The sequence below is a fragment of the Aythya ferina genome, assembly GCF_964211825.1.
Source record: "Aythya ferina genome assembly, chromosome: Z".
Taxonomy (NCBI): Eukaryota; Metazoa; Chordata; class Aves; order Anseriformes; family Anatidae; genus Aythya; species Aythya ferina.
In genome coordinates this window covers 39205542-39228306 of record NC_140299.1, presented here as the reverse complement: position 1 = coordinate 39228306, position 22765 = coordinate 39205542, and the positions used below count along the sequence as shown (strand labels likewise).

The 22765-nt window shown below is 34.3% G+C and overlaps 1 protein-coding gene across 1 annotated transcript in view; it reads right to left on the bottom strand.

Moving 5' to 3' along the window:
• Positions 1 to 12423, bottom strand: part of ALDH1A1 (aldehyde dehydrogenase 1 family member A1) — a 37710-nt gene extending 25287 nt beyond the window's left edge. The window contains exons 1-2 of the mRNA XM_084503841.1: positions 12227 to 12423; positions 1623 to 1727 (exon numbers count right to left, since the gene is read on the bottom strand). Coding sequence (XP_084359967.1) covers positions 1623 to 1727; positions 12227 to 12316 — 195 coding nt within the window. The 5' untranslated portion in view covers positions 12317 to 12423. The remainder of the gene's footprint in view (positions 1 to 1622; positions 1728 to 12226) is intronic.
• Between the last annotated feature and the right edge of the window lie 10342 nt (positions 12424 to 22765).

Below are 22765 nucleotides of genomic sequence, written 5' to 3'. Positions count from 1 at the left end.
TCTATTTGGTAGATGACCTTCAGCTTCATAACCCACTTTAGTACTATGTTTCAATATATTCTTCACAAAAATTACATTTTCAAGATGACACTACTGAGAAGAAAAAATCACAGCTAAAAATGCTGCTGATGATGAACAGTTTCTCAGAGTCTCCATCAGAAAATGTTACTATTTTTCCAATTTATGGTATCTGTAATGTAAATCCTTACATACATGTAAATGTGTTATGAACAGATTAGATCACTGTGTAAGGAAGAGCCAGGAAAACAAACAAACAAAACAAAACAAAACAATGATGAAAAAAATGACAAAATAATAACAAAACTAAATGCCACTGATCAAACACAGCAAAAAGAATTGCTATTATTAACAAGAAAATTAACAACAAACCTTTCCTCATTATATTATTAATAAGAGTGAAATCTTATCTGAAAGATAAGATTATGAAATCTTAATCCTAAGAGTGAAACAGAAGAAAGGAGGATGGAAGTATAGAATCATAAGATATCCTGAGTTGGAAGAGACCCACAAGGGTCACTGAGTCCAACTCCAGGGTCTGCACAGGACCACCCAAAAATCAGACCATGTGTCTGAGAGCGTTGTCCAAATGTTTCTTGAACTCCAGCAGGTTCAGTACTGTAAGCACTGCCCTGGGGAGCCTGTCCCAGTGCCTGATCACCCTCTGGGTGCAGAATCTTTTCCTAACACCCAACCTGACACTCTCTTGTTGCAGCTCCATGCTGTTTCCTCAGGTCCCACAGGTGTCCACTGAGAGCAGACATTAACTACCTCCTGCCCACCTGCTCCCATCATGAAGGATAAGCAGCCCGCCATGAGGCCTCTCCATAAGTCACTCCCACAAAGTGACTTCAGCCACTCCTCGTATGTCTTCACCTCTTTGTTATCCTTCATTCGACATACAGTTTTATGTCTTTTTTTTTTTTTTTTTTTTTTTTTTAATACCGTGGTACCCAAAACTGCACAGTGCTCTCAAGGTGGGGCTGCACCAGCGCAGAGCAGGGCAGGAAAAATCCCTTCCCTCAACCAGTTAGCAGTGCCATCTCTTGTGCGCCTGGAGGTATGTTTGGTTCTCTTAGCTTCTGGGGCACGCTGCTGGCTCATGTTCAACTTGCTGACAACCAGAACCCCCAGATCCCTTTCTGTGTGTCTACTCACCAGTCTCTGAGCCTCCAGTCTATATGTACACCTAGAGTTGCCTAGTCCCAAGTGCATAATTCAACACTTGCTCTTGTTAAACTTTGTATTTGTTAAACTTCAAATCTTGTTAAACTTCATAATAATTGGTGATTGTCCAGCTCTCTAATTTGTCAAGATCTCTCTACAAGGTCTCTCTACAATCAAGACAGTCAGCAGCTCCTCTCAATTTAGTATCATCTGCAAACTTACTCAAAACAACTTCTAGTCCTGTAGCCAAGTCATTTATGAAAACATTAAAGAGTTTATGAAAACAAAACAAAACAAAACAAAAAAAAAGCATTAAGAGTTTATATCAGAAGAGATGGATGTTCATCTTCCTACTTTAATGCAGAATTGAACTTAAAGACAAGGTTAAAAGAAAGAAAACCAAACCAAACCAATCCAACAACCAACCAAAACTCTACCTTGTCACCTTCTTCAATCTCACAGATTTTCTCTTCATTTGCAGGGTTAAAGACTTCAAATTTTTTACCACTGACTGAATTGTGCCATTCATTGTTTATAAATATCTGTAAAGGAAAAACAGTGCATTACTATTAGTAACATATATACCTGTTACCTATCTTCTATGTCAAAGAAAAACACCAAGAGCTGTATGCTAAGTTCCTGAATTCAAAGAGGAATAGTTATTGCTACATTACTATGAAGAGAAGAATGATCATATATGCAGTTAACCAACTTTTTATAATTATCTTATTTTGGAGAAAAGCCACTTTCTTTCTCCACAGCATATTTTACACTTTGTTTCATACTATGAAAAGATATTTTTACACTGAGATCTTTCCTCTTTCAAACCAAAGTCTGTGATGCACAGTAGAGGTACAGTCCTAAATAACCTACCTAAAACTACCAGTCTTTCCTGTGCTCATAGGACTGATAAATATGGGGGGCCTTTCTGTTACATGTCCCTTTGGAAATTAACACAGTATTTAGGTTTTGTGTAAATAGTACATGCAGTTTATTGCAGATTATCATATCCTTTGGGTTTGCTTTGATTTCTCTTCACCTTCTCCCACCAAAAAAGGCAATCCCACTGAAAAATATCTAACAACACTATTTTTCTGAAATGAAAGTAAAGACTTAAAAAAGTTTTACAGTCAACTGAATGAAGAAAATTAAAGGAGATAACCAATTACAGTAAAAAGCAAGCATGTGTACTTTATTTCCATGTTACAGAAGAAAAATAACCAGAGATTAGAGAGCTGTTATTTTTTTATTTTTCACCAAAATCCTTTGATTTTGTGGATTGGTCCCTCACTGAATGTATTTTTAATTAGGATTTAAAAGCAAAAATTTAATGCTCTTAATCTTTTACATGAAATGTAGGATGTTTTTTTTTTTTTTCTTTAGAGATAGAAATCACAAATGAAGAGGAAATAATGGATGTATTCACCAGAAGATATTGTTAGAAACCATAGAGAAATGCTAGACTATATTTTCTGCTGATAGTTAGTACTCTTCACAGAAACACTTTCCTAAAAAATAAAACAAAACAAAACAAACAAACAAACAAAAAACAAAAACATAGTAGTACATACTGGAAGAAAAGTTCTCTCTTGTTCATAACAGTTGCCTTGAAAAAAGTTGAATTAATTTACCTATGAAATAGAAACACCCACTTTATTTACTCTTTTTCTGCCTGTCCTAGTCTTGTAAGTCTAGCATTCCAGATCAAACCACTACATAACAAAATGTTTACACTGGCCACACTACAAAAGTTCAAGAGTTAACAAGCAGGAGAATTTGAAGTGACTCATGGACAGCATATGACCATGGTCATATTCTAACATAGTTACACATATAATCTAATACATCCCTGTAGATCTTAGACAATAACATGTGAAAAACTATGGCACTTCTGATCAGTGCTTTCAGAATGAGTTCTCACTTCTCTTTTTGAAAGTGTTTGCAGTACCTTGGTGTGAATATTTTTGCATCACAATGCTCTATTTATTTCAAAGAGGTCACGCTATGGGTGGCAGAAGGGGGGTTCTGATCACATGACCATAATGTTTAATTCAACACATGAATAAACATATAACAAATGTTGCTGCCGACAATGTATATAACTTCAATACTTGGCAGTATTATAGTTTATGGTAGTATATATGGATGGGTTCTCCTTGCCCTCCCTACCTGAATATCTCTCTGTAAAACACCAGAAATTCAAGCCTCTCTGGTTTTGTTTTTCAACATGTACTGTAATTCCTTTTTTTGAAGGGTAAAGCTACTTTGTACGACTTCAGGCTTCAGTAAGATGATCTTTGAGTAACAGTTTTAGTTGTCATTGCTTTAGAATCTGCACAATTATCTTCTGTTTAAAATGATACTAATCATTTGATGCCATTCATTACTTATTCAACAATTTGTATCAAGATCCTGATTATCTCCAGTTTAATGGCTGCAGCCTCCTAATTGTTTGTCACCCTCAAATTGGTGTCACATCCCTGCCTCCATTTTAGTAGATAAACGTAAAATGCAACCACTCCTGTTAGTTACCAGCAGTCTTTATTTATTTTTTTTTATTTATACTGCAAGGGGTACTACAGAAAATCAATATTACTTGTGTCCAGTCTGTTAGTGTCCATCCTTCATTCTAACTCTGAGGTTCCCTGTTATGTCTCTACACTGATGTTGCTCAACAGACACCAACATTTGATTTTCCACCAGGAAAAGGAGGCCAGCATGCTTTGCTCATGTAGAAGTTTTTCTCACAACTGTTAAGTGACATTCATTGGAAATGTCTAATAACATTAAAATAAGATACATTTGTGACTACAATTTAAATTGAATACTGCCCTGTTATATATTTCTATTTCAGTCTCTTCATAAACAACCAAATGTATAGCTAGCAACTAAGAAGCATGTTAGAGGAACAATTGCACAACAGATGGCCTGAATCAAATATAATCAAAACAGCTTACCTAACAGTGGTGAAATTGATACCCAAAGTTCATTTAATAAATGGTAGGAACTGTGTTCCTACCCAAAGATTAAGTTTTTATACAGGCTATGTGAAATTGATACCCAAAGTTCATTTAATAAATGGTAGGAACTGTGTCCCTACTCAAAGATTAAGCTTTTATACAGGCTATAAAGCACAGTGTGTACTGAATTTGCTTTGTGTGGCTGGAACAAACATCATCACATCTTGATGGCACACGTAGAATAACATCTAAACAAGGCAAGATGGGCATTGTTGTTTCCATAATTGAACTTTTATGATCCAAAGCCTTTTGCAATACAACACTGGAAATTCAAACCTAGAGACTTTTATATGGGAATAACTAATTAAAAAATGCACCATCACAACCAAAATAAAAATTAAATGTTTGAAATTCTTATAATGTCTAAGTGACATTAGTGTCAAAAATACTTTCTCCAGTGACAGCACAAAATCCTGTATACTTTGTTTTTGCTCTTAATGTATACTTTTCTTTTGCTCTTAATTTTGTTATCTGCTTGGCATGTTTTTTCCTTCTCTTCCAAGATCTCGTGTCCTAATTTCAATCATCTTATGTACCTTTTAAAAAAATGCCTAAAGAATATATCAGGAGTGAGCAGTTCTGCATTTCTCTGTTTTTGATTGCTGTTAATATGACTGTTGATGCTATCTGTAGAAATTACTCTGCTTTTCCATGAAAAAAAATAGGAAATAAACCACTACAATTATTCCTGAAAACAAACAAACAAACAAACAATATTTTTTAATTATGTCAGGAAAAATATGGCAACATGTACAGTATTCTTAAAAGTTAAATGTTGCCTTTTAAAAGATCTACTTTATACCATTATAGAAATGATACAGTATTTCTGAATTTTCTTTTCTGTTCTATTGAAGAAGATACCAAAAAAATCACAGAATTAAACAACTGTTGAGGTTGGAAGGGACCTCCAGAAGACATCTGGGCCAACCCCTTGCTCAAGCAGGGACACCGATAGTGTCAAGCTGAGATGCTCAGGACCATGTCCAGATGGCTTTTGAAGACCCCAACAAGGCAGACTCTACAACCTCTCTGAACAACCTGTGCCTGTGCACAGTCACACACAGAGCAAAGTGTTTCCTGATATTTAGGAGGAACTTCTTACATGCCAGTTTGTTCTCATTGACTCTTGTCCTGAACCAATTCAGACAACAGAGAATAAAATGAGTTACTAAAACTGTGCCCTATTTTAGCTGTAATTACAGACAACTTTTGTAATATTACACAGCTGTGAAAATTTATAGGACAAGCAGGGCTAGGGGTCCCTGGGTGAAATTTGAGGCACTTATCTCCATTTGTAAATGAGAAATAGATTGCGAGTCTGATCTCCAGGTGTGTTAGATCCATGCTATCCCAGAGCCTGACATATTTGAATCTCTGTGGATGAAATTGTCAATAGGAGTTAGCCTTTTCATTCTGATTCTGTAGGTCAGTCTTCAAAGAGAAAGGCAAACCTCATTAGAAAGATCTGAAATATGTCACAGAGGATAAAAAGAGAAGGACATGTTGCTACCAAGTGTGAGGTATGTTGTTTTTTAAGGTGAACATGGTAATGTATGCAGTCCAATGTTATAAGCAGCTGTCATCCTGTCTAACCCTCAAACCCTCCACCAAAGGCACTCCCTTCTCACTGTCCACCGGTGTCACTTTGTGGCCAACATGCATGTTGATCTTGCTCATGCTCATCACTGAGCTCATAGCAGACACTGATTTTACTGGTTATTTTGTCTGTGAGGATCATGGATGAGAGCAGCTTCCCCACATCTAATCAATCACTGGTTACAACCATGCAGGCAGAAATCTGCATGCTCAGAGAAGCAGGAATTTCTACATTTAAATACAAAAACAAGAAGTATTTGGAGGCAGGAAAATTAAAGCAAATGACAATTGATAAAAGGCAGGACAGAGACAGAGTGACATAACTGCAAGATTATTATTATTTTTTTATTATTATTATTTATTGGTCACAGAGAACTGCAATTTAAACCCTACCATGGCAACTATGTGTTATAAATATATGACAACTTTCTTGGAACTTTTTTTTTTTTTTTTTGCATACTACTGAAATGGTTTGCACTGACTCTCTGTGTAGTCATTAATAATAGGTTAATGGTTTGATAATATTGGCAAGACTGATAAAAAGATTATATCTAAATGTATGTGGTAACTATTTCCTGTTAATATATTCCTGTATGTTTCATCTTGATTATATGTGGGCATTGTATATAGACTGTCATTGTTAGCTCCAGTCATCAGGGCAGATCAGAAATTCCTGATATAACAAAAGCTGTAAGGGAAATTAAAATACTAGTTCCTTGAAATGTCAGATATGCAATAAAACTGATCATAGGAGTATCCATGCAAAATTCTGACTGTTATGAAAGGGCAAATACAGCAGTTAAGTAGTTAATATGAAAAAAGCCATCTTTAGTAACTAGTTACATTGCCAAGAAAAGAGACAAAGTAAAAGGTAAATATTAACATAACACTGCTATGATGTTACAATATGCCAAATTCATATCTGTCTGTAAAAGGAATAATCGTAAAACATACCATTTTTGGAAGTTTTGAAAGTATTTGTTTAAAAATTGCATTTATTGCACCAACCAATATCAACCATAATATTACTTTAGAATATCTTTCTTATTATTGTTTCCAATACCATTCCCATTTAAAACATAACTTCATTACTTTAACTATATACACAACATTGTATCAGGACTGTATAAATCAAACTATCCAGATGTCTTTTTTTTGAGCAAAACAGCAGTCTTATGCAGGTATGACAGACAGAAGAGAGAAGGAAAAAAGTCAAAACCCTCCATGTAACAGACACATATACATGTGTATACATTGCAATGTATACATTGCAAGCAGCTGCATTCAAATGTGCATGCAGACATACTCATACAAGTCTGTGGAGTTATGCTGAAAATGAACAAACAAACAAACAGGGAACACTGATGTACCATCCAACAGCAGTCTCTGGCAAGTCCATCATCTTACTGAAAAAAAAAAAGGATCATTTTGAAATGTGTTACACAGTTTTGTCTGTCAAGCAGAACTCCTTTGGCAGCTTTGATTCTTTTTTCTCATTTGTTGGATGTGAATGCAAAAGACCTACTTTTATGTTGTACATACTGTGCATTGAGGATTGTCTCTGATGACTGAGCATGGTCAATGAATTTTAGGGCTGCAAATTTACTTTGCAAGGATTGATGTCTTAGAAGTTTTGTTGTAAGTGTCGTAAGTATTGAAGTGTCGTTTTTTAACTGTTATTTCGGGGGATTTTTTTTTTTTTTTTTTTTTTTTTTGAGGTAAGACAGTTTTTATTTCAATAAATTGAAGAACTAATGACTATCAGTTTGTACCACACCTGAAAATAAACATTTTTTTGTAGATGAGGAGGTATTACTCTATTAAAACTCTGTATTTAAAATAAATTCCAGGTAACAAACTATTGTAAAGACCCTTTGATTGACTTTATTTCCTAGTATCAGGGTGAAATAAATCTTGATTCTCTGAAAGGATTGGTTTCATTTCAGAAAATCGGATACCAGTATACTAGTTGTGGTAGAAGTTACCTGCAAGACTGTGGTATTTATTTGTTTAGGCAGTTGATGTTACCACCATAGTGGTCTCAGCAGAAAACAAGGAGACAAGACATGTTCTTTGCTTTTTTTTTTTTTTTTTTTTTTTTTTTTTTGTGTGTCAACCCCTGGTGTTTTTTTGTTTATTCATTTATTTTTCTTCAGTCCCTTAATATTTTGAAAAGACTGTGAGTTCATTTTATAAAGTATCTGTTAGACAGATGGTGCTGTATTAGTGTCTGTGCTGCAGTAAGATTTAACTTGATTCAGAGCAGCTTTGCCTCAGATGGACAAAGCTCTGCTGAAATAGTTAGGATCTGTCTATAAACTTATTCTTCCTTAGGGAAGAATTTTAATGTATTTCATTATTACTATTATAAACTATAATCCATACTACTGAGATATTATTAGGAAGAGTACAGAGCTATCTAAAATATGGACAATCCAAAACTGACCTAAGGGTAGCTTTATAAATATGGAGTGAAATGTTTAAGCTGTCATTCTAGACACCTTTAGGTACAAGAAACTCTTTCAACTTCATGCAGCAACAGAAGAAAAAATAACCTTTTACCACCACAAATGTGCTCCCAGATAGCCTTCGATAGTGCTTTTTTTTTTTTTTTTTTTTTTTTTTTTTTTTTTTTTTTTGACAATGCTCTTTAAGTGAGTCCAGCTGCTTGTTTTACAGAGTTAAAAGTAATCACCTAATGTTGGCAGCTATTGAGGTGGCTGTTCACAAGCTCTCCAGGGCAGATAGTAAACCAGGAGATGACATTGCTAACATTTCTTGGAAATGAGGAATAGTGAAAAGCTTTGACTGAACTCTTGCATACTGAGGGCTGGAATTCAGCATCACTTAGGTGAGATGAAGCACAGTGCTGAAAAATTTTTGCCCCGTGCTCACACCTGCTCTCATAGAATATCAGGATCATTCAGAGATTCTTGAATTTGATGCTATCATTAAGTTTACAGTCATATCCAAGACTGAAGGAGATCTATGACCCAAGAGCAGATTCATTTCAAGTGCTATATTCTCTGATTTACTTGTCCCAAAATATCTCATGGAGTCTCACTGTATTCTTTAGGCTGTACTGTTAAAATATATGAAATTATTTAAGGAACTACTGGAGACAGAAACTGTAAACTTAAAACAAGTACATCAGTATGCAATACATATGAAATCTTCATAAGCTAACCTCTACCCCGGTGTTTTTCTGCACAAGAAACTGATAATGGGTTTATATATTTCATATGAGATTTTTTTTTTTTTTCATTCAGAATTGTATGCTAAAAAATGTATGTATGAAGAAAATTTACGTAATGAACTAATAATCAGAAAACATATCCATTCTGTTCATTATCTATTTGAACTTTGGGATGCATCAATTAGTGGCTTTTTATTTACAAAGACAGCTGAGCTTAAAAAGAGTAGGTTTCTATAGTAGCTTTATAACCAATGACCTTTCCCCAGGTATCTTAATTATTATTATTATTTTTTTTTAAAATATCTCTATCCCTTGTCTTTGTTTGTGAAAATAGTGATTACAAAATACATGATACTTAACTAAAGTTTTTCTTCACTCAGGGTGGTTTACATTTTCTGGTATTCCACACAGAGCCTAGTGAGATAATGGGTTGTCATTTTCTCCCCCTCATGTGATTTAACAACTTAATAATTAACTAATCTGAGTTTCTCTGTTTAAAGGAACATCATCAGGCTTAGTATATTTGAAAGTATCATGACAAATCATTTGTTACACAATCATTGTCTAATTCCTCAGTGCTAAGTAAAATATTTACTAGTACATTTGTAGCCAGGTACCAACACTCGTTCTGTTGGAATATTTTTAAAGGAGGTTCAGATATAAAAGCAATTCAAGATCACATTTTGTATACACTTGTGGTTCAACAACCAAACCAAAGTATTGAAAATTAATCCTCTTAAAATCTTGGAATTCAAATTTCCAAGGGAGGGTTTTGTTTTATGCTACATGAGAAAGGCACAAATGATAATCTATCTATACCAACTTACAGATCTGTAGAATAGAATAGAATAGAATAGAATAGAATAGAATAGAATAGAATAGAATAGAATAGAATAGAATAGAATAGAATAGAATAGAATAGTTGGAAGAACTATAGAATATAGTACTATATAATATAAACTATAATAATGCATAATATAAACTATAAAATAGAATAGAATAGAATAGTTCAGTTGGAAGGAACCTACAAACATCATCTAGTCCAACTGCTTGACAGCTTCAGGCCTAACCAAAATGTATTACTGGGGGTATTGCCCATGTGCCTCTTGAACACTGACAGGCATGGGATGCTTCTTGCCTGTTCCAGCGTTTGATCACTGTCTTGTAGTTAAATGATTTTTGTACGAGACCCAAACTGATCCCTCACACAGAAAACAAACAGGAAAGTGCATTTAGTTTAAAGGAAAGTCCTTGGAATATCTGCTCTAGACTTTCCTCCAGACAGATAGTAGTGGTAACTGTACTATTGCATACAAAGAGAAGGGAGAGTTTTCAGGTAAGAGGAACCTGTCAATGTCCAAGGTGCTTCAGGCAGAAGGATTTATACATCCGCAGTAATTAATACTTTCCTGGTACCTCCAATGTAAATAGTCACAGCAATCCCACATTCCATGCACTGACTTGCATGGCACAGGAGAGAAACGGGACAGGTAACAAGACAAAAGTGGAAAGGTTATATTAAATTGTGGGAGGGAGGGCCAATGGATTTGGGATAACATTTCTATTATCCCAGTTCTCTGTCCCTCAGTTCACTGTTGTGGATTTTAGATAATCCTGTGTGCTATTTGAAGAGAGGAGGAATGCACTGCAAAAAGTTTGATCTAATCACTTGTAGGTACATAGTTTTGCAAAGAAATGCAAATTTCACATAAGTATATTTGTCATATTTCTCCAGAGATACATATTATATGTCGTTTTTCAGGAAATAATATCTCTTGTCCAGGCAAAAAAACACATGAATTTACTATGTGCCACTCTCCTTAACTGGGTATTACAGAAACTTCAAGCATGCTGACTGTTTTGTGATTCTAGACTGTTTTGTGTTACTAGAATGGGTTTTGCTGATGGATAGAAAGATAGAAATTTTTATAGGAATTTCTGTCATTTATGTCTTGCATATTCACTTGCACAGGATTTCTGAGTAAGCAACTTTCTCATATTAGTTGTTTTTGTTTTCCATTGGGGAAAACAAGCAAACAAACAAACAAACCAAAACAGAATCACTGTAGTTTGATGTTTCTAGAACATCAAAGTCCCCTGTGTAGAAATGAATCATCCCTGAATTAATCTTTTTTTTTTTTTTTTTTTTTTTTTTTTTTTTTTTTTCTGAGAGAGGAAGAGATATCACATGGTAGAGCTACATAGCTTTCCTAGCCTGTTAAATATTTACAGAGTAAGGTCCTGCATGATTTATTCAAGAAAGATATGCATTGAAATCTGGATAGGTTTTTCCCATGATAAAACAGTATAGAATGGAGTAGAAAAGAACTAATCTAGATAACTGATGGATACTTTTCTGTTAGAAAAGAAAATAAATTCTGGGAATGTAAAAATTATTTCTATAGCAGTGGCAATAAGAAATAAGAAAGAACAATAAATGAGAAATCTCCAAAGAGAACAGGTCCTTTCTGATCAGATGTTCTATCTGAAAGTTTCAGGGGCAGAGTTTCAGTATTCTTCTGCCAATGATGTGTTCAAAATACTTGAAGATACCTGTGTGCTATGATATTACAGAAAAAAAGGGCCTTTCAAGCCGGGAACATAACAATGGACTCAGACCCTCTTTATCTGTTTGTTTCTAACTGCATATGTAAATAAGTTATTACTAAAAAAATGCTTCTAATAGAATTGAATAATTAGCAATGGTAGAATTTGTTTTATTGTTACCTGATTAGGCTGAAAAATAGATTCATTATCTCAAAGATAATTAAGTGAGTAGAATGAACTTTAGTTTCATTTTCACACATTTTTTTCCACATAAGTATATTTGTCATAATTATTTAAATCTGCTTATAATACAATGTGAAACCCTAGCATTTCAATTTGTTTTCACTGTTCTGAAAAATACTGTAGTAACAGAAACCTTTCCTTCTTTGTTCCATTTATACTTTCTAAGAAACTTTCTGCAGAAACTTTTGTTTCAAGAGACAAAACAATACTAGTTCCTAATGAAATGTGAAATGATTCTCTTACACTTGCACACTTCCTGAAATACTTCAGGTAAAAGGATCACTAAACATTAATTACTAACATACATAATATCATAAAAAGATCAGAATAAACATTTTAATTACTGACATAATGTTGCTTTCATATAAGATGAAATGTGCACATATTACAGTCTGAGGTGAATGCATCAGAGAAGTTAACAAACACAAACACTACTAACCTTGGTGTACTTAATTTTCAGATCTTTGAGTGGTTCTGGCAGTGCTGGCAAAACTGGAGCGGGATTGCTGTCTGAGCCTTGCTTCTTCATATTGTCAAATGAGGAGTTTGAGGACGTTCCTGAAACACAGGTGAAATGAGGTATCAGGGAAGCACAGTGATTTTTGTCCTGACTGAGCCCTTAGCTTTATTTGTGCTTTTTTATCTGTACCAGCTATGGTATATTTGCATACAGGAATATGATTGGATGAAAGAATTCCCTGCAAAGAGAAAATGACACGACTTATTTTTAAGACCAGAAGTAACAGCCTTTTCACTGAGCTGAGATATTGAAGTAGCAAACTCTGCTGACAAAATGCGTTTAGTCAGACTCTGTATTTTTCACATAGGAGAACACAGTTTAAGGCCTCCTCTTCTTACCTGTAAGATTGCTTTCTCTCAGAAGGTAGGTCCTTAGATTTTAAGTGATGTTCTTCACTTAATTGATGGCAGCTCTGAAGATAAAGACATACTTGTTAGTTCTGGAAACAAACTAAACCCTTCTCACTAGAGAGCTAACAAGAATAACACCCAGAGCTGGAAAGTATTCAGCAGAAAACAAGCCACCCTAGTTTGTGCTTTACTATGTTCAGAGTAAATTATAATTCTTATAATTAATACTTGTTTTGTAGATCACAGAGATAACAGATGACTGTGCTAATACATAATACTTCATATGCTTTTCAAGAAATGTAAAGACAACATAGTTTAATCTAGGAAAACCAACAAGCAAACAAGCAAACAAACAACCAAATAAAACCCAATTTCTCTGGGTAAAACCAAGCAATGTCTTGTTCTTATTTTTTCAGGTAGCAGCACAGATTTTTAAGGACAAACTCTTTACAGTAGGGTCCTTTGGAAAATCTGAGTTTGTGCCTTTCAAAAGGAATTATTTAAAAGACAGGGCTTTCCTACCAAGAATAGAAACCACCAGCATATGTATATAGAGTTCTGATTATTCAATAAGAAGCATATCTCTGGTACTGGTATATGCCACAAGAAACTCCTTTCTTCATGAAGTCCTATTTTTTCTGAAGAATGACATCACAGAACAAGATGGGATTGCATTAACACCTGTTTTTGTATAGTAAGTTTTTGATACATGCACAATGGATTTGAGCCATAGAAATAAAGAGAAATGATCTTATTGCTTTCATTGAGACTGCACAGATGCTTGAAAAACTCACTAAGCTCAGTTAATTCATGTATCAGGCATCATCTAAACCATCTGGTAATGGTGGCTTTGTTGCTTTTAACTGATGGATGATACAGGACATCATGAAATTAATCTTATGATGCATTAGTTATATGTAACATACTTTCTGAATTAAAGAGCATACTATAATTCTCATTGATTATTATTGTGTTTGGACATATGATTGGAACAAGGGTTTCTAACCCTTAGAAAAGTCTAAGTAACTTGTGGATAAGGCATAATTTTCAGAAAAGTCTTCTTGCAGTGACGTGCAAAGAACTGTGGGGACCTGAACAAGTTTCAGTCGCACACTTTGTTATGTGAACAAAGGAGTCCAGTTCTCATTGCTATAATGCCATATCTAGGGTATGTTATTTTCTAGCTGTTATTTTCTTTTTTGCCTCAGTTGGCTGTCTCAAGATGTCAAGCTGGCTGACTCAAGACATCAAGAATGATATATTTGAAAATGTAGTGAACAACACTTTCTCACCCTAACACCTTGGATTACAATGTTTGCTTGCCTTAGAGAATGTCTTTCTTATGAGATTTATGAGACAGAGAATCTTACAAAAAAACAAAAACAAACAAACAAACAAACAAAAAGCCTAAATTGGATTTGATCATTAATGATTCTAAACAGTTTCATATTTTGATTCTACCTGTATTTGGAATATGAATTTTTCCTTCCTTCCTTCCTTCCTTCCTTCCTTCCTTCCTTCCTTCCTTCGTCTCTCTCTCTCTCTCTCTCTCTTTCTGTCTTTCTCATTGTCTCTCTCTCTTTCTGTCTTTCTCACTGTCTCTCTCTCTCTTTCTCTCTCTCTCTGTTTCTCTCTTTCTCCCTTTCTTTCTCTCTCTCTCTCTCTTTCCTTCTTTTCCTTCTTTCCTGCTTTCCTTCTTTTCTTCCCTTCCTCCCTTCGCTCTCTCCCTTCCTTTCTCTCCCCCCCCCCCCCAATTTTAAATTTAAAGTCTGCTCTAATAATCTTCCTGCTAATAATCTTCCTGTCACTTATTGCTCCACTAACAATTTAATTCATCTGCTAATTGCTTTGATTTGTGTACCTTAAACAGAATTTAACTGGAGTTGTAACAGAAAGACCAGTGGAATTACCTGGTTTCGACTGAAAAATAACCTTTCTCCCAAGTGAGAGTGTCCTAAATAAAATTTGATATTTTGATACCATCTTTTTCCTGATTTATTTATTTATTATTTACAAATGTTCAAGTTACAAGTCAATTATAATTACTTCTTTGAAACACAGTGAGGTTTTTCTCTTTAAATATCTATAACTGCAGCCTGAAATCTGCTTAAATAAGCTTCATAGATACTTCCCTGGGTGCAAAGTTTTGAATTCTCCCTAACATGTTGTTAATAATTGTTTTATTTTTCTACACAATTTGTTCATCTACTTTATCCTTTTTTTTTCTTTGTCATTTCCCTCTTTCCCTCTTGTATCGAATGAATCACCTTCACTACCACTCTTCCTGAGAGCCCTTTCTTTTCTCTGAAAACCTTGTGAATTGTTAAAAAGATCTCATCTCCTAAAAAGATTACTTGCTATCTTGAACTCTTTGCTTGCCCTGTCATCTGGTCTTATCTGTTGAGCGAGACTTGCTCCAAGCTTTAACATTAATGTCAGTAATTCCTTTACTTTGTGGTCTCGTATCTGTGAATGCCTGACTCCCTCCCCTTTTCCAGGAAATTCTAAGTATTGCTTAGAGAAGCTGTTCATGATCCCCCTATGGTTTCCTTCTTCTCATAAATTTCATATTCACTTTCAGCCTAAGATTCTCCTAAGCTGGTAGAGAAATTGTTTCCTTTTCTTCACATCCTATGTTCCTGTTTTTGACAGTTTCTATTTTTTTTTTAATTCCTTTTTTTTTTTCCTCATACTGCATCATTTTTTACTCATTTCACCTAAATAATGATGTGCACTTCAAGCACTATCTATTTAGCAGACTTCACTATTCTTTCAAATAATGGATAAAGCAACACTTAAATATTGTACCTGGAAATTTACCATTATTTTCCATCTAATATGGTAAACATCAGATTCTGTCTAGTTTTTTGTTTTCCTTTTTGCTTTTGTTCTTTTTGTTTCTTTTGCTATACTATGTGACTATGATAGTTAGTTCTACATTTTAATATAAAACTTTTCCCTAGGTTTAAACCTATTGAGTTCCCCTATTCAATACAAGATCAAAGAGGAACAAAGAAAAGTCACTGGTTCATCATGTAAATTGTAATTAACCTATGAGACGCCTTGCTGCATGATAGCAGCAATAATAGTTGGTAATAAAACACAAGATTGAGGGCTGCATGGACTTTAGGAGAGTCTTAATTTATTAGGTCAGTAAATTAAATGAAACTTGTACACCAGTTAGCTGGGAGAAGCTGTAAATCATTTGTTCTTGTGTTTCTTCATAACATTAAAAAAAATTAATAACTAACCAAACATAACATTCCACAGTACAAGTTACCTCTCTCCTCAGAAGTCATACAGTAAGATATCACCAATATTGTTAGCAGTTCTTTTTGATTGGGTTTGTTGCAACCTAGGTGGGCAAACTATTTGTCCTATAGTCTTGAGATTCATTGAACCGGCATATTCATTACATTAGATACCACTTAATAGACAGCAGCATACAGACTAAAACAGAGTTTTTGGTTGGGACAGTTGGCAATCCAACTAGTGAAATCTGTGTGCCAAAAAAAAAAAAACAAAACACAACAACACAAAAAAACAAAACAGCTGGAGGTAACCTGTGACTATTTTTATTTTCCTAAATTTTTATTTTCCTATTTTTATTTTCCCCTGTACTCAGCTCTGGTGAGGCTGCACCTCGAGTACTGTGTTCAGTTTTGGGCCCCTCACTACAAGAAGGACATCGAGGTGCTTGAGCGGGTGCAGAGAAGGGCGACGAAGCTGGTGAGGGGCCTGGAGAACAAGTCCTACGAGGAGTGGCTGAGGGAGCTGGGCTTGTTCAGCCTGGAGAAGAGGAGGCTCAGGGGCGACCTTATCTCTCTCTATAGGTACCTCAAGGGAGGCTGTAGCGAAGTGGGGGTTGGTCTGTTCTCCCACGTACCTGGTCTCAGGACGAGGGGGAATGAGCTTAAGTTGCACCAGGGGAGTTTTAGGTTAGATGTTAGGAAGAACTTCTTTACTGAAAGGGTTGTGAGGCATTGGAACGGGCTGCCCAGGGAAGTGGTGGAGTCACCATCCCGGAAGTCTTCAAAAGATGTTTAGATGTAGAGCTTAGGGATATGGTTTAGTGGGGACTGCTAGCGTTAGGTCAGAGGTTGGACTCAATGATCTTGAGGTCTCTTCCAACCTAGAAATTCTGTGATTCTGTGATTCTGTAAACATGATACAAGCATCTTCTAAAATGCTCTGTCATATCCAAACAGCACTGAGAAGTCAGTCCAGAAGTCTTTGCCAATTCATATCAGTGTCTCCAGAAATGTCATACAGATCTAATGTCACTAAATGACTATTTCTAAGTTAATGGCTTCACAAGAACCAAAGACAAGGTTTATAATTCTATTTAGTATATTTATGTTGATTTATACATTTAAAAAAGACATATTTTCCTTTTAATTGTACTGTAGAAGATTATTCCGAGAATAGACTCATCTCTTATCCAGAAATTGCTTTGAGTTTTTTAAAGGCCAGAAAGTGTTTTATTTACTTGTTTGTTTGTTCATTTGTTTTGTCTCCCCCCTTACCCTCCACCCTCCCAGAGGTCAGCTCTTTAAATCATCATTTAGAAATTGTTACGGGACTAGACAGAATCTTGTCTCTTTTCAAAACAGTCTTTATCATTATTACTATTATTACTTTGAATCATTGCCAAACTGTCTTCCCAATTCCCACAGTCTGTGTGTCTCCATTCTCTAGCAATAGGGGACAGGTGACTTACATTTTGTGTACTATTGAGATTACAATCACAGCAGTAAGAAATTCTTGTCCATAAGTTTCTACAGAAAAGAGAGTTTGCCCTTCAAAACACATATACCTGATCATTAAAGAAATCTAACTATTGCCTTTTACCAGACAAGCTCAAAGCTGAGTAGATCAGATAACACTGAATATGTTTAGCTTGCACTATTTCTAATGAAGGACAGTGCGAGTATTTTAATGAAGGTGAACAAAGTTTTTGTTCAAATGACAAAACTTTCAGTTTTTGTCATTTATAGTTCTGGCAATGTTCCAAATAGCCTCTATTTGGCATCTGATAATCTATCAAAATTACTTCTTGAATTGCATAACAATTATGCCTTCTAAAAAGTGAGATAATGGTTTAAGTAACCTCAAAAAAAAAAAAGAAAAAAAAAAGAAAAAAAAAAGTTACTCCAAAGTTACTCAAAACACTTAAAATGAATAATCTTCCATAGTGATTTAGGGCACTGTTGTCAAAAATGCTCTAGAATAGGAAGCCAACACAATCACCTGCTGTACCTCACAGTTTGGTAATGGTATTGTATCATTTGTGTTGAACATAGTCTTAAATATTTAAGCATGACATCATAAAAAAAAAAAAAAAAAAAAAAAAAAAAAATCACTTTAAAAATCTCTATTGAGACTGTTATACAAAATTCTGGATAGATGAACCACTTCTTCCAAACTCAGATAATACAGGGATTGAAGTGGTTCACATGGATATACTTCTGATATTGACAGAAACAGCCATTAACTTTGGACTGGAAAGTGAGTTTCAAGAGTACCAAAACAGGTTAAAAAAGGGGGAAATACAGTTTCATAAAATAACTGGACCTTCACTCTGAGATTCACTTTTTCAATCTTTCTTATGTCATCCTATTAATGGTGGCACAGAAGAAATGGAGGTCATTATTTAGAAACAGACACACTGGAGTGAATTGTTCTGAATTGTGTGCCATCTTTTATCTCTGAACTGGGAGTCTGAATGTGGGTTGCAGGTCTGGAAATTTTAACTGTGAAATTGAAACCTTCAAGCCAAAATGATTTTTTTTCCCCCCTGTGGCTACTGAGAAAAATCTTTTGACTTTAACAGTACCTGAATACCTGGCATTTCTGAAAATCCATTCATTCATTTTATTTAAATAGAAGTATCTCTCAATACAATTAGAAATCCTTTAGTCCTTATAAAACTTCTGTGAGGTATAAACTCATAGGGTGAGGCAGCTGACAGATGCATAAGCATTTAGTTATTTGAAATTTGAACCCAGTGAAAAATCTTTTCCTTTTGCTACATGGACAATAACATTGTATGAAGAAATGTCCCAGAAGATATTTCTCCATAATGCCTCCACAAACAAGTCTGAACACACATTTTAATACTAGGTACTGTTTGGCTGATTCATGCAAACACCTTTGCTCCAGTAATGGCCAGGTTTAACTTGCTTTGGTAAGTACAACAAGGGCAGAGTCAGAGCAAGAAGTAGAAAAACTAGTGCTACCCATTTTGTTATCTTGATATCAAGAGATATTGAATGACTTCTTGATATCTGCACATGGTCTGTTCAAAGGGATGCCGTCATGAGGTTTATTTTCTGCTGAATCCGTAATGACACTTTTAGTCCAAGACATTTTCTGAAAGGAGGGACAAAGTTAAGTGTGTCCTCTACTCTTCCACAAAAATTTGCAGCCACATTTTTTTTTCTTTGTCCCTATTTTTTTTTTCTCTCTCTCTCTTTTTTTTTTTTTTTTTTTTTTTTTTTTTCATTCAAATAGAGCCCCACCTATTAGTGGAGCAATATCATTTCTTCCAATTTTATGCAAAAATCAGGTACTATCTGCTCACTTGTATGCAGAAAGGCCTGTGCAACAAATTTCATGAAATTTCCACCTTTTTACCTTAAGTACTTTCACAGCAGACAACAAAGCATGACAAGGGAACCAAAGAGTGCAAAGTACCTAGAAAGGATAGTTTGGGCTTGGAGTTAAAAATACCACAACCTATTCAAAACATGAGCATCAGTCTAATACCCTGGAAACCCCAAACACTGGAATAGTGGTAGTGCAAATCAAATCTGCTGGTGAAAAACAGTAAAAAGCCACTTTTAGAAAAACAGTCATAATTCCACTCCCTCAGATTTTACTGGGTGGAGATGACATGTTTTGTCTTGATTAGCCAATGACATGGCTCATTCTTCAATAAATTTATGTCACTCCCATTCAGTTATCTACTTCTCAGCTAACTGTATAGCAGCTCTTCCTAATCAGTGGTGAGAAATAGAGCACTTAGAGCAAATATCCTCACACTCCAGAAGAGGTATTTAAAGTAGGCCAACTGAATAACGTCCCAGAAGTAAACAGTTATTGTTGTTGACAGTAAAGGAAGTCTAGTTGTCTACCTCTAATATAAAGACTTTATTGGAGTTTCTGGAGTGTCCTAGAGCCAGGTGAAATAGGTTATATGTGTATATGTATATATATATATATACATTTTATATATATAAATGTTTATATATATATATATATTACATATATATATAAAATACATACAGACATATATACATATATATACACATATATACATATATGTATGTATGTATTTTATTTTCACTATAGGGAGATGTCTTCATGTCTATCATTTATGAACAATTATATTACTTTTGGACTGCAAACAAAGCTTAACAATATCCTTCTGTGAATAGCAGGCCCTCAGGAGAAGATAAACACATCCTCTGTCGAAGAGTCTTTGCCTTCTAAAAGATTGACTAGGAGCCCAGGAATATTTATTTAAAATCTAGCTGGGTTTAACTAGAGCAAAATGTTTTATTAGAAGCATGTACATCAGTCTAAACACGTTTTCAGAATGCTCATCTCTCTTCTCCGGACATCTCTGCATGGCCTTTACTTTCTGTAACATGTTTCTTACTCTGTATTGATTCTGCGGGCAGATGGTCTATCTTATATGAAAGGCAATTTGGAGATTAAGAACAATGACTTCGATGCAATCATAAAAAGCAACATCAAAGAAAAAATAAAGAAGTAAATAGATATTTCATGGCAAGATGGTAAAGAACAGTGTTTCGTAAATTATTAACATTATTTCTGGAAAGGTTAGTTACAGAACCTATTTCAGCCACAGGAAGCAATTTTCTCTGTAAAGCAGATTACGCTAAGTACCAGCTACTTTATTATTACTGTACTTCCTAAAAGTTGCAAGAATATTTATTAGCATCTAACAGAGTTAGCTTCTTTAAGTTGAAAAGACTTGTAATTGTTTTTTCTCCCTTCTTTATTTTATCATCAGAAAACTAAGAAAAAAATGAAAGATATGACAGTTTCCATGAAGAAGATAACAAATAAAACCAACTCATTATAATTTGGTACATGAAAAATATCCATGCAGTTCTGGAGAAATCATTTTTTCACAAATCTGATGTAAATCGTATTAATCCAAAATATAATTGTGACTCTTAAAGGTCTGTGACTGCACGTTTTCCCTAAAATACAGAACATAATCAATTATATATATAAAAAAAATATATATATATTTTTTTCCAACTATTCTAGTTCTTTCTTATTTATGTCATTATGTCATTATCAAATCTTTCTTATTTATGTCATTTATGTCATTAAATATGTGTAAAAATGAGGTCATAGAAACTGTCTGTTCATAAATTAGCAACTCCCAAAAGTATATGTTTTTCACTCAGGCTAATCTATTTTTCATGTCAACAGGATATTATTTAAATGAAACATTATTAATGGTCTTAAAAAAAAAATAAAAATTAAACTAGTCTGAAACTTTATGAAGATTTATATTTCTTATGTCTCACTTTAAGAAAACTATGGAAAGAACATCTGGCTATAACAAATGAGAACTGATATATGAACAGTATTTCCATAACAACATCTTATCAATGAATAAATGTGAATAGAGTTTTAGTAAACAACTTCAAATATTTCATGGCAGTCTTGGAAAGCAATGAATGATTTTTAATATTTAGAATATTTTTCTTTGATACTGTTATATTTGTTCCTAATTATTCTGAAAACAAAAACAAAACAAAAACACCATTAAATAGTGACATTTTGCATATGTCAGAATGACAAACTCCTATGTCTTTCCTGTTAAATTTATTCTTTTTTTTTTTTCAATATATAGGTCAAATGAGTGTAAGTAATAAGTAATGAAATAGTTTAAAGTTTCCTCAAATAATTGTTTATGAATAAGGAAGCAGATTTTATGCCACAGGTCACAGATAAGATCACTTATCAGTGAACATCACAAATAATTTAATGCAAATCAATAAAGTTCATGCAAGTGCAAAACTAGTCGGTTAGATCAGAATCAGGCCCAATGCTGGTTATTAACCTGCATTGTTAGCAACAAATGTTGCCAAGTAGTTTTCAGCATTTCCTCCATGAACTTTTGTTTCAAAGCCAAGATTTAGACAGCCACAATTGGTTTTACATAATTGCTATGTGCTTTATACGCCCGTGTGTAGTGATTGTGTTCGTCATTTATGAAAGTGGAAATATGGAAATATGGAAATATGGAAATAACCTTTCTTCTTTTAAAGTTTTGAAGAGCATCTAGAAAAAAAGCTGTTGTACAGCTAAAAATAAGAAAATGTCATGGGCATATGCATCACTTTTTTTTTGTTTGTTTGTTTTGTTTTGTTTTGTTTTATTTCCAATGTTACTGTTTCATATTAATGACCAGCAAGACTTAGTGTTTCTCAAAGATTTATTTTTTATATCTGGTTTTGTGAGATGTACTGGGCTCTGGGATCTGCATAGTGGAAATGAGAAAATCCTTCTCATTCAAGAGCCAGTGTACATTTTCCATACATAAAGTAGTAAACAACTAGGATGTGACTTGAAAATTGTTGTTAGTACAGCAAATCAGAGTAATATCTAATTTTAAACTAATTCAAAATCAATAACAGTACATTTGTGTTAAAATCCTCCTGTCTCAAAATGCTTTTACTGTGTATATTACCAGAAAAGTCCTTCAGAATTAGCTTGACACCATCCATGTCAGTAAGAAATCTCTGGTCTGAACTCACCTTTATAACATTTGAATTGGAATGAAGAATGCCAGCAAATTAGCATACTTGCAGTAGGAATATGAGTTATTAGAAATAAAATTTAGCTTGGCACATCATACAACATTCATCATACAACATTTCCAAATTAATTGTGACATTGAAAAACATCAGTTGAGGATTTTGATGAATTTCCAACTTCTCTATTTTGCAACTGTTTAGTTTAACTTAAACAAACAAACATCTAGCATGAAGCAAGACCTCCCTTTGTTTACAGAGTTCAGGGAGGTTTCTGTGGATGCTGTCAGAGGGTGGTGTTTCTA